Source organism: Lepus europaeus, chromosome 2, assembly GCF_033115175.1.
Source record: "Lepus europaeus isolate LE1 chromosome 2, mLepTim1.pri, whole genome shotgun sequence".
Taxonomy (NCBI): Eukaryota; Metazoa; Chordata; class Mammalia; order Lagomorpha; family Leporidae; genus Lepus; species Lepus europaeus.
The window spans coordinates 26,162,197-26,177,525 of NC_084828.1; the positions used below are offsets into that span (position 1 = coordinate 26,162,197).

Genomic DNA, 15,329 nt, shown 5'->3' on the forward strand with positions numbered 1-15,329 from the left:
TCATATTTACCTTTTACGTTTTAAAAGTGTTTTTTCTGTACATGTTTGCCTTGGTTTGTTTTCTGTTCTATAACAAAATACTTGTGATTGATTTATAAAGGAGATGTGTTTTGACTCAGTTCTGGAGGCTTGTTAGTCTAATATCATGATGATAATCTGCTCAACCACTGGTAAGGAGCTTGTGCTGCTTCCACTCAATGTGCAAAGCAGAAAGGCAAGCAAGAGCAAAAGAGAGAAAAGGGGACCAAATTCCTGAGATCACTAACATATCATCCTGAGTGTGGCATTAATCCATTCATTGCCACTCCACTCCCAAAACCAAAACATCACCTTGTAGTCCACACCTCAAAGATTGCTACCTTGAGGAATGGAGGTTATTTGTGAGAAATAACCAAGTCAGAGCAAAATTGATCCAATATTTCAATACGTGAATTCTTACATCAATGAAAGAAAACCTCTTATCAAAAAACACAGATGTTATCACTTGCCTGCCCACTGCCTATCCCCACCTAATAATATAAGCAATAATTTTGGTGCTATTGTTGTTCATAGACAAACACCCTTGTGTGTCTATGCACTTCTTGGAAAGTAGAATTCATTCCTAGCAGTAGTCTCAGGATTTAAATCTTGATTAGATAAAGCTAATCAGGGTGTCCTGTTCAGTTTAAAAATTGCTGTGTGCTGTCATTTAAGTATAAATGAACATCCATAGGACAACTTATTGGAAAAGAATTTTCCTCAATTTTATGAAGCTTACACAGGAATATGCCATTCCCTGCTGTCTCTGTATATAATTATGCCTTAACATGAGTCTTGAACTGTTCTGATGATATATTTACAAGCCTAAAAATGAAGTTGGTTTTTTGATAATGGCAAAATAGGATAGTGGAGGTTGGGGCTGGTTCCTTGATAACACAAGTGTATAATAACATATTTTCATGGAGTTTAAGCCATTGTTTAATATGTTCATGGTAAGTATCAAAATTTTGCAAATATCAGTGTTGATATCAGTCCTATTTGATATCAGTCCTAAATATTCAGGAGAGTAACATATTTCTCTAGAATTATATAAGTATTTTTATTATATTGCATTTTTATTATTGATGTACAGATTTTGTTTTTGTTTATAAATTGTCCATGAATGTACCAAATTCAAATAGCATATTTATACTTTACAGCTAGTATTTATTGAGAGCTTGATTTAGCAAGTATTTATTGAAAACTATATCTGCATCAAGTATTATGAAAAGTAGTATATAATTTTAACACAGATGTAAAAATCTGGTATTATTATTATGCCCATTTGACAGATGATAAAAAAAGAAGTTTCTAGTTTTACTTGTAGAAGTTCACACTGCTGTTGAATGTTGGAGCTAAGAAAAATACAAACACGTGTGAAATTTTTCTTTCTTTCTTTTTTGGCATTTGCCCATTTATCATTCTCTGATGGAGCTATTGTATATTTCATGATAGCTTCATTTTTTCTCATAATAATCAAAGTGCCCAAATTTATATATAAGGAATGTATTTGAGGTTTCATCTTTTTACCTTAACATAGTTGTGATTTTCATTACTCTCTCCTTCATTTTTGCAAAGTAAGTGAATGGTTAAATACTTAGGATTTTTATTCACATTCCAAGCTGACTCTATAATCCCTTCCTTCCTTCCTCCCTTCCTTCCTCCCTTCCTTCCTTCCTTCCTTCCTTCCTTCCTTCCTTCCTTCCTCTCTCTGTCTCTTTCTTTCTTTCTTTCTTTCTTTCTTTCTTTCTTTCTTTCAAATGCAAGCATAAAAACATACACAGAGAGAGACAGATAAACAGAGACAGAGAGAGGGTTTTCACCCACTGGTTCACTTCCCAAATGCACACAAGGCTCAGTTGTAGCTGAGAGTCAAGAATTCCGTTCAAGTCTTCCATGCAGTCGACAGGGAGACAACTACTTGAAACATCACCTGCTGTATTCCAGGATGTGTATTAGTGGGAAGCTGGAATTGGGAGCAGAACTGGAACTCAAACATAGGCATCCTGATATCAGATATGTGTGTCTTAACTTCTAGGTCAAACACCAGACCCTTAGAGAAGATTCTTTAAACTTTGTTTTCCTATAGCTGTACAGGTATTTTAGTCACACGAATGCTGTGTTTTCATTACCACAAGTCTCTTACCACTTCAGTTTAAAAAACAAAAACATACTTATCACATGTGGTACATAATACTTCAGCCTCTCCATTTCAATTACTATTTGACTGCTTAGGAACAGGTCCTTAGTCTAGTGGTTAAGATGCTGACTAGGATGCCCATGTGCCAAAGCAGAGTACATGGGTTTGAATTCCAATTTTGATTCCTACTCCAACTTCCTGCTAATGTGGACATGGAAGGTGCAGTGATGGTGCAAGTAGCTCAGTTCTTGTCAACCACGTGACAGACCTGTACTGAGTCCCTGATTCCTGGGCTTTGTCGCCTTGGCTTTTTCAGACATTTGATGAATGAATCACAGATAGGAATTCTCTCTCTCTGCCTTTTAATTAATTATTAAAAAAAACTCAAATAGAAAATGTTATGCACTTGTCTTACAACTTATAGTATTTTAGCTAATAGTTTCAAATCTAATCTAATCCACTTTCCTCCATAGCTAATGTTCTCTTTCACTGGATAGCTTGTAGAATTATAAATACAAATAGAGTATTTATCAGGATATGCCAAGAGCTTTGTATCTTCATTGATTCTGTCTTACAGTTATACTTTATGTTCCAAATCTGATTTCATTAACACATATTACATTTATTCTTTGTTTTTAATCTCTTGTCATTTGTTATCTTGTATCTGTAATAAGTCACATACGTAAAGTCCTCTCAAGATGTCCTTGGTTTTTTATCTTTCATTGTCCTGTTGGTTCTTAACTCTTAATGATTTGTGTCTATATGAGAAATATTTCTTTCATGTGATCTTGCAAATCAATGTTACTTTATGTCCAATGTAGCTTTTGATATCTAAATTATAGTTGCAATTATATTTTATTATGTTAGAAATCTATGTCTAACAACTGAGGGGATCTTTTTCCAGCACTGCTGTTATATTGTGATGATTGTTTACATTGACTTCTCTCTGTCTCAGTTACTTCTCTTAAGAGCAGCCTATTTAGAATGTTTCTTGTTTTCACCTCCTTTGGCATATTATGAGGAACAACTTTTGTAGAATATCAACAGGATCAATTTCATAAGTATCTACGTCTGTGGTAAGTGATGGGCCAAGGAAACGTTCTTTTCTCTGGTCTACTCTAGTACAAAAGTAGTTAAAAGTTGTTATGTCTGATGTATGTAGAGAGATACAACCATCTGTTCAGCTCTCTCACAAATCACAGGTGAGCAGGAGACTTCCAAACACCAGTATTGTAGAATTTACCTCCCTTTTCTTTAGTAGTGTATGTATTTTTCCTACTAAGCTCTCCTCTTCACAAGCTGCTTGCTTTTGCCTCTTGTAACTCTTTGTTGTTAAGACTGAGAGCTAGTTGTGGGGCTGGTGTTGTGGTATAGTGCAGAGAGCCACAGCTTGCAATGCTGGTATCCCATATAGGCTCTGGTTCATGTCCCAGGTGCTCTGTTTTATGTTCAGTTCCCTGCTAATGGCCTGAGAAAAACAGCAGTGCAGGATACCCAAAGTGCTTGGGCCACTGCCACTCACACGTGAGACCTAGAGGAAGCTCCTGGCTCCTGACTTCAGCCTGGTACAGCCCCAGCCAATGTGGCGATCTGGGAAGTGGATTAGTAAATGGAAGATCGGTGTCTCTGTCTTTCCCTCTCTGTCTGTAACTCTGAATTTCAAATAAATAATCTTTCAAAAATATTAAAAAAAGATTGCGAGCTAGCTGTGATATATTTAAAAGAGGTTTGCAGAAGTTAGTATTATACTTTTCAAAAGCCCTTTGTAGGTTCTAAAAATTATGCGTGAATCACTTTTATGTAAGATTATACTTACTTGATTTCCAGAATATAAATGGATTTTTAAAATTTAGTTCAAGAATATGCTATGAAAAAGTTATACAAATGTTCAGTAAGTAAGTATATGAATGTTAAATATAATATAACATTAAGAAGAGGAAAATTAAGACAACAATGAGATACCACAACATACTTATTAGACTGGTTAAAACCCCAATCACTGCTAATATCAAATAGTGACAAAAGGAACTATTGCTCGTTGCTGATAGGAAAGCAAAATTTTATAGCCATATTGCTTGTGTGTCTGTTGTAGGCAGGCAGGATTCTTACCAAGCTAAAAGTAGTATTACCATATGATTCAGCCATTCTGCCTCTTGGTATTTACCCAAAAGAACTGAAAACTTATAAACATGCAAAACCTTGCACATTAATATTTGCAGTAGCTTGGTAACTTACAAAACTTAGAAGTAACTCAGATGTCTTTCTTTTTTTTTTTTTTTTTTTTTGACAGGCGGAGTGGACAGTGAGCGAGAGAAAGAGACAGAGAGAAAGGTCTTCCTTTTCCGTTGGTTCGCCCTCCAATGGCCACTGTGGCGCACCGTGCTGATCTGTAGCCAGGAGCCAGGTGCTTCCTCCTGGTCTCCCATTTGGGTGCAGAGCCGAAGTACTTGAGCCATCCTCCTCCACTGCACTCCCAGGCCATAGCAGAGAGCTGGACTGGAAGAGGGGCAACCAGGACAGAATCCGGCGCCCCAACCGGGACTAGAACCCAGGGTGCTGGCGCTGCAGGCAGAGGATTAGCCTATTGAGCCATGGCGCCGGCCGCAGATGTCTTTCTATAGGTGACTCAATCAACTGAAGAAGCTTCATAGTAAGGAATACAAACATAAGCAATAAATGTACAAAATACGTTGAGTACTATTTATATATGCATGTATGCATTTATTTATTATTTAAAGGTCAGAGAGAAAAAGAGAGAAAGAAAGAGAGTGGGGTGGGGGACAGAGAGAGAGAGATTCTCCATTCCACTGGTTTACTCTAATGCCTGCAAAAGCCAGAGCTAGGGTAAACTGAGGTTGGAAGCTAGAAACTCAATCCAGTTTTCTCATTTGGGCGGTATGGACCCACGTACTTCAGTCATCACTTGTTGCCCTGAGCAGAGTGAGGATGCAAACCCAGGCACTGTGTATGGAATGTAGGCATCCAGAACAGCTCCTAAACCTTTGTGCTAAGTGCTTGCTCCAGCATAGCATAAGCTTAATATATAATGGTAAGTGAAAGAAATCTATCTGAAAAGGCTGAATACTATACGATTCTAAGTATATGCCATTCTGGAAAAGGTGAAAGTATTCAGATGGTAAATGTCCAGCATTTGTTTTTGCTTTGTTTTATTTTGTTTTTTTGTTTTTGACAGGCAGAGTGGACAGTGAGAGAGAGAGAGACAGAGAAAGGTCTTCCTTTGCCGTTGGTTCACTCCCAACAGCTGCTGCGGCCAGTGCACTACGGCCGGCGCACCGCGCTGATCCGAAGCCAGGAGCTAGGTGCTTCTCCTGGTCTCCCATGCAGGTGCAGAGCCCAAGGACTTGATCCATCCTCCACTGCACTCCCAGGCCATAGCAGAGAGCTGGACTGGAAGAGGGGCAACCGGGACAGAATCCGGCGCCCTGACGGGGACTAGAACCCCGGGGTGCTGGCGCCGCAGGTGGAGGATCAACCTATTGAGCCGCGGCGCCGGCCAAATGTCCAGCATTTGTTAGGGGATTATAGAAAGGAATAAAGGAATTGTATAAGGGCTCTAGAGAGGAAATTTTAGGGCAATGAAGTTATTCTGTGTGATGCTGTACCAGACATTATGTGTTTATCAAAACACGGAATTGTATCACAAAAAAAAGTACAGAGCAAATTGTGGACTTAAGTTAATAATTATACCTTGATATTGGTTCAGCAATGCTAAAATTGCACCGTAGTAAAGCAAGATGTAATAATGAGAAAACTGGAAGAAGGTAGAGAAGGATATGTGGGAACTCTATATTTTCTGCTCCGATTTTCTGTATTATAAAAATACTCTCAAAAATAAAATACTACAGATTAAAAGTAATGAAGAAGTATTAGCTGTGACAGAACACATAATAGCCCCCATGCCTTAAAAATATCTATTCCCTAAACCTAATTCCTGAACCCTGTGAATATGCTATCATATGTGATAAAAGGAAATTTTTAGAAGTAATTAGGAATCTTGAGTTAGAGTGACTGCCCTGGAATATTAATTTTCCTAAACTAATAACACAAACTCCCAAAGCTGGAGCATATCCCATGGCTTGCAGTAAAGAGATGCCTTGAAATAAGTGGCAAGAGACTTTGGGCTTCGTTCCTTTAAAAACAGATTCCAATGTGTTAGCTCATCCCTTCATCATGTAAGGTCAGAGCCATCTATATACTGAATCAGCTCTCCTGGTACACTGATACTGGATTTCCCCGTGTCTAGAACTGTGAGAAACAACCCCCATCCATCCGGTTCAGGGCATGCTTTGTTGTAGGAGTCTGAATGAACTAAGACAAACATGATGCATGCAGTTAAAATTTAGGTCTTCCATTGAATGAAGCAAGAGCTTAGTTAAGTTCTTCAGTGTTTCTTTGCTTTAACTTACCTGTTCTCTATCCCTATTGCTACCTACTACTCAACTGTTAACATAGGTATAGTCTGTACATTCTTGAGCACTTGGTAGACATAATTCTTCATATGTTACCTGAACTGTTACTGGAGGTGAAAACAGTTACTTTCTATGTTTCCTCTTCTTCTCTAATTGATTTAATTATGTGTTCCCATGGTGATTAATTTTCAGTTTTTCTGGGACATATTTCATACTCACTCTTAATGGCTTGCTAATTTAGGGGGCATGATTCTACTTCAGATTATGCATTAGGCAACCTCTTATGAGGATAAATGGGCAGTAAATTTCACAATGTTTTTTTTTTTCTCAATTCACATTCTCATTTTGTTACCTTCAGTGTGAACACAGCCATACACTTGTATTACAATTTAAATTATCTTATTGGTTTATATAGGAATGTTGCTTCCCAATTTGATTGATTCACCATAAAAATATAAGCCACATAAGGACAAAGATATTTTCTGTTCTGCATACCAACTAATAAATGCATGCCGAATGCACTTCACATTACCAGGCAATAACACATCTTGAATTAATAAGTTATTCCATGACGTGTCAGAGTCCAAATGTATAATTAGAGTATATATTTGTCAGAGCTTATTAGAAAATCTGTGATCTGGACCTAAGTCTGTCTTTAAGTAGAAACTTAAGTTTTCATGAAGTCAGTATAAATTAGCCCATCCTCAGTACTGAAATAGCTACTGAAACCAGTATTGAATAAAAGCTGTTCCCAACATTCCCTGCCTTCCAATGCAGAATCTTTCATACAAGTGTCATATGCAAATAGTCTTGAGCTGTCCACCCATAAAATATTATGGATATTAATATCATGTTTGCTCTCAGATGGCAATGGATCTTTAGGTCTAGAATAAGTTACCTTGAATTATCCTTGCATTATGCATCAGTATTTCATTAATTTTATTTTAGTTATATGCACTGAATAATATCAAAAGTAATCACCATTTGTGAGTAGGTATATTTTACCAATCACATTTCAAATAAATTATTATTTAATTATTCAATCTTATTTAATTCAGAAAACAACCCTCCACTGTAGTCCCATGGATATATATATATACATATATATAAATATGTATATATATCCATCTATCACGTAACATCTATCTATATATCTGTCAATCATCATTTGTATCTATTCCCTGTTACTCTATATATCTTTATCTATCTACCCTAATCTATTTATTTAATTTGTGTACCTGATTATGTCTACTGCTTTTATAAATTTTATTTAAACTATTTTTATTTTTTTAAGATTTATATATTTATCAATTTGAAAGTCAGAATATGTGTGTGTGTGTGTGTGAGAGAGAGAGAGAGAGAGGAACATAGATAAGTAGAGAAAGAGAGAGAGAGAGAATCTTCCTTCCACTGGTTCACTCTCTAGATGGCCTCAATGGCCAAGGCTGAACCAGGAGCCAAAAGCTTCTTCCAGATCTACCACAGGGTTAGCAGGGGCCAAAACACTTGGGCCATCTTCCACTGCTTTCTCATGCCATTAACAGGGATCAGAAGTAGAGCATTCAAGACTGGAACTGGTGCCCATATGGAATGCTGGCATCACAGGTGGCAGCTTTACCTGCCAGGCATCCTGGCAAGAGCTCTGTCTACATCATACTATGGAAAAGATACAAAAAGCCAACTGGTCTTGTACAGAAGGGCCATGTGTGCAAGTGAAGAAGCAAGAAATAGCGGAGGCCCCAGACCTGTCATGTTTGTAACAAGCCGCCCTGTGAGCAGTATTCTACTCTTTTTTTTTTTTTTTTTTTGATCTACAGTAATTTTATCGTAACAGAGAAACCAGGCTGCAGTACGTCTACATGATAAGAGCAGATGGTGGTTATCTTTCTGAAGCGTGAGGCCCATGTCCATCTGGCAGCACACAAAGGCCTGAACATCTCTTTCCTGGTACTACTGTGCACTGCCTGACTCGTGATGTGAGTGCCAGCACAGCCACAACGAATGAAGGCAGGAGGTCCAATTCGCAGAGGCAGCATCCCGACAGGAGGCGATTTAACAATCATTGAAGAGGATGCAGAAATCAAGTGCAGTTACCCAACTCTCCATCATTCTTTGCGGAGAAAAGTGAGGCTACGCATGAGCAGAAGATGTTCTTCATTCTTAAATAAATCCCTATAGGATGGGATTGATGGTCAGTCAGTCAGTAGAATGGGATGAAAATCTAGACTAGTTATAGGTCTTTGTGCTTAAAGAAAAGAATAGCAGTGATAAGGGAAAAGAGTATCTTTTCTTAAAAAGACAAGAAACACATTTTATTTTTCTTGCTACAGTGGCAACAGACTCACTGGTTTTCACAAAACACCATTTTTGCAGTATGGCCTGTTGATGGTTGGCTCCCACGGGAGGACAATCATGAGGCCACCTGACTGTTAAGGACAAAGCTAGGTCTCCTCTCAGAGCCTCTAACATGTGCCATTCTGATGCTGGATCCGCAGAGGAGCCCCTAGCACTGTCAGATGCTTCAGTTAAAGCTTCTGAAACGCTGCAGTGGCATGACGGACAGGTCTTTTTGGTGTGATGACTTTCCTGCGCATGTAAACTCTTTTGGAAATGCTGGAGGTAAAAGGATGGAGGGAAAAGTTTGGTTTAGAGCCACAAAGTTCCAGACAGCAGCCACGGATGCCTCTGCCCTATTTCACTACATGTCCTTTTCTGAGAAACACAAGTAATCGCTGAGTGCTATGCTCTGTGGTTGAAATGATCCATGTACCACCATCCACCCTCCCTTCTTCAGCAGAGCCTGAAGACGGAATGTTGTCTCTGTTTCCTGGCACCAGAGAAATTACTTGTTGACCTGGTGAATAGCGTGGGCAAGGTAGCCCACATTGCCAGAAGTGATGCCAGCCACAGAGATGCAACCGTCCTTTGTCATGTAGATGGAGAACTCCTTGGTCAGCCGCTCCACCTGTTCAGGCTTTAGTCCTGTGAAACAAAACATGCCAATATGGTCGGTGATGTGCTGCCAGTTGTGGGTGGAGCCTTCCTTCTTGAGGTTGGAGACCAGCTGGGTCCACATGCCAATGATGCGGTCTGCCATGCCTTTCACTTCCTGTAACCATTGCTTTCGCAAATCCGGGGAAGTCAGAATTGTGGAGGCAATCCGGGCCCCATTGATAGGAGGGTTGGAATACATCGGACCGATCAAGATCTTCAACTGCGACTCCACCCTTTTGGCTTCATCTGCATCTTTGCAGATCACAGTGAAGGCTCCAACACGTTCACCATATAAGCCCATGTTCTTGGCGTATGACAGGCAGAGACACACATTAATGCCCTGTTCAATGAAGTGGCGCACAGCCCAGGCGTCCTTGTCACCGTCACCACTGGCAAAGCCTTGGTAGGCCATGTCAAAGAACGCGAACAGATTCCTTTTCTTCACCACTGTTGCTATTTCCTTCCACTGCTCAGGCCGAGGATCCACTCCTGTGGGATTGTGGGCACAGGCATGCAACAGAAGAACACTTTGCTCTGGAATTTTTGAGATGTCCTCCAGGGCGCCTGTGAAGTCAAAACTGCAAGTCTTAGGGTCATAGTACCGATAGCTTTGTAGCTGCATGCCAGCATCCCTGAAGATAGGTGTGTGATTTCCCCAGGTTGGTTTGGGCAGAAAGACATCTCGGCTGAACTTGAAAAACCTTTGCAGAAAACTGGCTTCGATCCTTAGGGCCCCCGTTCCAGAGATGGTCTGCACTGTGACAAACCGGCCGCTTTTCACCACTTCGCTGTTCTTGCCCAGGGCTAGTTCTGCCGATGCCCTACAGAACTCAGCCAGCCCCGCAATGGGCAGGTATTCCTTGTCGAGACCTTTTGCAGCAATCTGAGCCTCTGCCTTCCGGACACTAGGGAGTACATAAGGCTTCCCGTTATCATCCCGGTAGGCGCCAACTCCCAGATTCATCTTTTTGCTGTTTGTGTCTCTCTTGTAGGCTTCTGTAACTCCCAGGATAGGATCTGGGGGTCCCATCTCCACATGGGCCCACCAGGAGCTGGCTCTGGCAGAGGCTGCAGCGGCGAGGCCTGGGTGGAAGGCAGAGGCGACCCCGGAGAGGACGCGGGCGGAGTGCAGCAGGGCCATGGTGGGCGGCAAGAGGGCAGTGGGCAGCTGCAGGCCGGCCGGAGCAGACTGACTCGCAGTATTCTACTTCTAAAAACCTGATCCATTCCTATTAGACACCACTAATCCATTCATGATGAAAGAGTCCCCCATGTCCTAATTACCTTCCATTTGGCTCCACTTCTTAGGTTTCAGCTAATTATTTAAAGATTTATCTATCTGAAAGACAGAGTTACAGAGGGAGGAGACAGAAAGAGACAGATCTTCCATCTTGTTGGGTCACTCCCCAGATGGTTGCAATGGCAAGGTTCGGTCAGACCAAAACAGGATCTTCATCTACATCTCCCACATGGGTTGCTGCCGCCTAAATATTTGGTCCATCTTCTGCTTCTTTTTCCAAGCCATTAGCAGGGAGCTAAATTGGAAGTGAAGCAACCCAGTACACAAACCGTTGCCAACAGGGGATGCCAGAGTCAAAGATGTCTGTTACGCCACTACACCAGCCAGAAACTTTTCAACTTTAAAATCACCTTAACATCAACACACTATGGATCAAGCTTCTAGTAGATGAGCATTTGAGGAACATACCATAGAGATGTTGTATTGACATTGTATTTACAACCTATGTGATACTTTTACTCCAGTAAGTGTGATTTTATGTTTTGATGAAGCACTGTGTGCCATTATGAAAAATTTCTATATATGCAATGTCCAGTAGACACTTGCTATAATATGACTATTGAACATTTGAAGTGTAGTAAATGAACTTATGAAAGTAAATTTTAATTCAACTTTATACTTTAAAGAATTTATAACTTTGCAGTTCGAACAATCATGTATGGCTAGAGGCTATGAAATTAATCAGAGACTTTGCTTTTTTTAAAAGAATTTCTTTTATTTATTTGAAAGGAAGAGTGGCACACACACACACACACAGAGAGTAAGAGACAGAGAGAGAGAAAGGAAGAGACAGAGAGATCTTTTGTCCATTAATTCACTCCCTAAATGGCCACAAAGTATGGGATTGGGCCAAGACAAAGCCAGGACTAGCTACCTGAGCTACCTTTTGCTGCCTTCCCAGCCATGGTATGCAGGAATCTGGAAGGGAAGTAGCACTCAGCACTCAAAAGAGTACTCTAGAATCTCGTCAGTGGCTTCATGCACTGCACCACTATGCTGACTCTGGATACGTAATTTTCCAATGCAGACTTATCTTCTTCACTTTCTAAAGAATGTCTTTATTCTAGATTTGATTACCTTGATCTTCCTTTCTTCAAAGAACAATTGATTAGTTTACATGTATCATTCTATAGTTTTGAATATATTTTCAAATATGGAGAATAGAAGGCTTGTTTTTTTTTTTTTTTTACTTTTATTTAATGAATATAAATTTCCAAAGTACAGCTCATGGGTTACAATGGCTTCCCCCTCCCAAAACTTCCCTCCCACCCACAACCCTCCCCTTTCCCGCTCCCTCTCCCCTTCCAATCACATCATGATTCATTTTCAATTCTCTTTATATACAAAAGATCAGTTTAGTATAAATTAGGTAACGATTTCAACAGTTTGCCCCCATATAGCAACACAAAGTGAAAAAAAAAATACTGTTGGAGTACTAGTTATAGCATTAAATAAGAGTGTACAGCACATTAAAGGCAGAGATCCTACATATTATTTTTTTAAAAAATTAATTAATTTTCTATGCCATTTCCAATTTAACACCAGGTTTTTTTTTTTTTTTTTCATTTCCAATTATCTTTATATACAGGAGATGGATTCAGTATATAATTAGTAAAGATCTCATCAGTTTGTACCCACGCCGAAACACAAAGTGTAAAAATACTGTTTCAGTACTAGTTATAGCATCACTGCACATTAGACAACACATTAAGGACAGATCCCACATGGGATGTAAGTACACAGTGACTCCTGTTGCTGACATGGCCATACCACCCTGAACGCGCCCGATCTCATCTGATCTCGGAAGCTAAGCAGGGTCGGGCCTGGTTAGTACTTGGATGGGAGAAGGCTTGTTTTTTAACAATCGTTTAAAACAGTTTTAAGAATATTTTGTATTTTATGAATTAACATAAAATAAGTAATTAATCATTAGTTGAAATTAAGTAGGAAGTATCATTAGTACATGACAGACCTCTCAGAATCAATTACAAATTTCACTTTGAAATCTTTTAGATTTTGTTGAAGTTGTTTTGCAGTTAAAAGTAGAATCTTACATGTCACAAGGAGAATCTTCAAATCACAGAGGCAGAAATTACTTGTATAACTGGCATCTTAAGCATGGAGATTTTGGTTTGAATCCAACTCTTACCTGCTAATAATATAACTGAAAAATATCGATTCAGAGAGACAAACTAATCTTAACATACAACTACCTCATCAATAATTAAATTGCATGCATCATGAATATGTATTATATTATAACATTTTCCTATTTTGTTTATTCTTGGTTCCAATATTGCTTCTCTTCCAAATGAATAATACAGAGACAAAATAAGCAGTCTGGAACTATTGCTAATAAGCAGTAATACTAGACTTAAAACTCAGTTAGGCCATCTCTAGAACTCATGTTCGTGGGCATAGAGTGTCCTGCTGTAGCACTGACACTGTAGAATGATTAGACCCCAGAGACTTTAAGGGCACATCTCTGTGCTAAAATAATAATAATAAAACAATGGGGGACCATTATTAACAAATTGGTTTTCTGTATTTTACAAACCTCACTAAGGTGATACGTTTCTCTTAATAGAAATTTAACATCACTATGTGGTGAGAGGAAACAGGTTTCCTCACATGCTGTTTATAAAGATATGAATCATTATTTCTGGGAGGAACTTGGTATAAAGCATTGCAGTCTTAAAAGTTTGGTCACTTTCATCCAGCGATTCATCTTTCAAAATTTAAACAGGTACCGATTCATAGTTAGAAGAAACAAGTTCTGCGGGGCCATCAAAGTAAGAGGTACCTTTCTCTGAAAGGAGGAGAGAACTTCCACTTTGACTATGGCCTTGTCAGAATAGGATCGAAGTCGGCGAACCCTAAAGGCTTCCATAGCCTCGGCAACTCATGGCTACAGCCTAGGGAGATTACTGACGCCATAAACAAGAGTGTTAAATTGTTAAATCAACATCAGGAGTCACTGTGTACTTACGTCCCATGTGGGACCTGTCCTTAATAGGTTGTCCAAGGTGAAGTAATGATATAGCTAGTACTGAAACAGTATTTTTACACTTTGTGGTTATGTGTGGGTGCAAACTGATGAAATCTTTACTTAGTATATACTAAAGCGATCTTCTGTATATAAAGATAATTGAAAATGAAAAAAAAAATCTTGGTTTTAAATTGGAAATTACATAGAAAAATAATCAATCTTTTTTTTTTTTAAAAAGAAACAAGTTCTGGTATTCTATTACACAGTTATGTGACTTTATGATAATGGTCTGTATGTATATTTTTAAAGTCAGAAGAAGAGATCTGTACCAAACATTTGTACCATTAGAAAATGATGAACATTTGAGTGAATAAATATGTTTATACTTATTTGAGCATTTCACAATGTATGTAGGCAAAAAAACATCATGTGACATCCAATAAATATGTACAATTTTATCAGCTAAAATAAAAATAATGAATAAAAATACAAAAATAACTTATTATCAAGTAATAATTGAGCATGGGTGAGAAGTTGTTGCTTTCTTGGTATCCAGATCCATAGATTCAAAGTATCTGTAATGTTAACATCACTTGAAGTAATTATCATTTTAATTTTCATGAAGCAGAATATTATACAACTATTTAAATTATAATATAGGGGCCGGTGCTGTGGCATAGTGGGTAAAGTCACTGCCTGTAGTGCTGGCGGTTCATCCTGGCTGCTCCACTTCTGATCCAGCTCTCTCTACTATGACCTGGGAAAGCAGTAGAAGTGGGAAAGCACCTGAGTGAGAGACCCAGAAGAAACGCCTGGCTTCTGGCTTCAGATTGGCTCAGCTCTGGCTGTAGTGGCCATTTGGGTGGATGGAAGACCGCTCTCTCTCTCTTTGCCTCCGCTTCTCTGTAACTCTGCTTTTCAGATAAATAAATAAATCTTAAAAATAAAATAAAATGATAATATAGACATGTATTTTTAATTATGTTCATATTTTTGGTATAAATAAACATTTCAGATTATACTCACATTAAAATTAAAAAAATATTTAGAAAATGAATAAAAATGCTTATTTATATGAGTATATACATAAGTACTTAGCTGGTAATTTAAACTGAATTTAAATGTATCCTCTTCATGTACAAGTAATCTGGAATACATTACATCAAAAATTTACATGAAACTATTTTTAATGTTTTCAGATTGATTTTTATATTATTTTTATTAATGAACAATATATATATATATAATCGTATGAGAATTAAAAGAAAAACAGAGTTGTTTCTTACTTTTTGAATACAATATTCATTTACTTGTCTTGGAATCTTGACCAGAAAAAATCATGATTATATTAAAGGATACTTAGACTCTGCAAAAGTAAAAACAAATAAAGTATCACTAATAATAAATAATATCTGAGCAGGATTCCTAAACTCAGACCTCCATTACAGGTTTTGGTAA

The 15,329-nt window shown here is 38.4% G+C and overlaps 1 protein-coding gene across 1 annotated transcript; it reads right to left on the reverse strand.

The window, feature by feature from the left end:
* Positions 1 to 8,605: 8,605 nt before the first annotated feature.
* Positions 8,606 to 10,766, reverse strand: LOC133747467 (aspartate aminotransferase, mitochondrial-like). The gene has a single exon (XM_062175783.1). The coding sequence runs from the start codon at positions 10,721 to 10,723 to the stop codon at positions 9,431 to 9,433; it is 1,293 nt and encodes a 430-aa protein (XP_062031767.1). The 5' UTR covers positions 10,724 to 10,766; the 3' UTR covers positions 8,606 to 9,430.
* Positions 10,767 to 15,329: the final 4,563 nt, after the last annotated feature.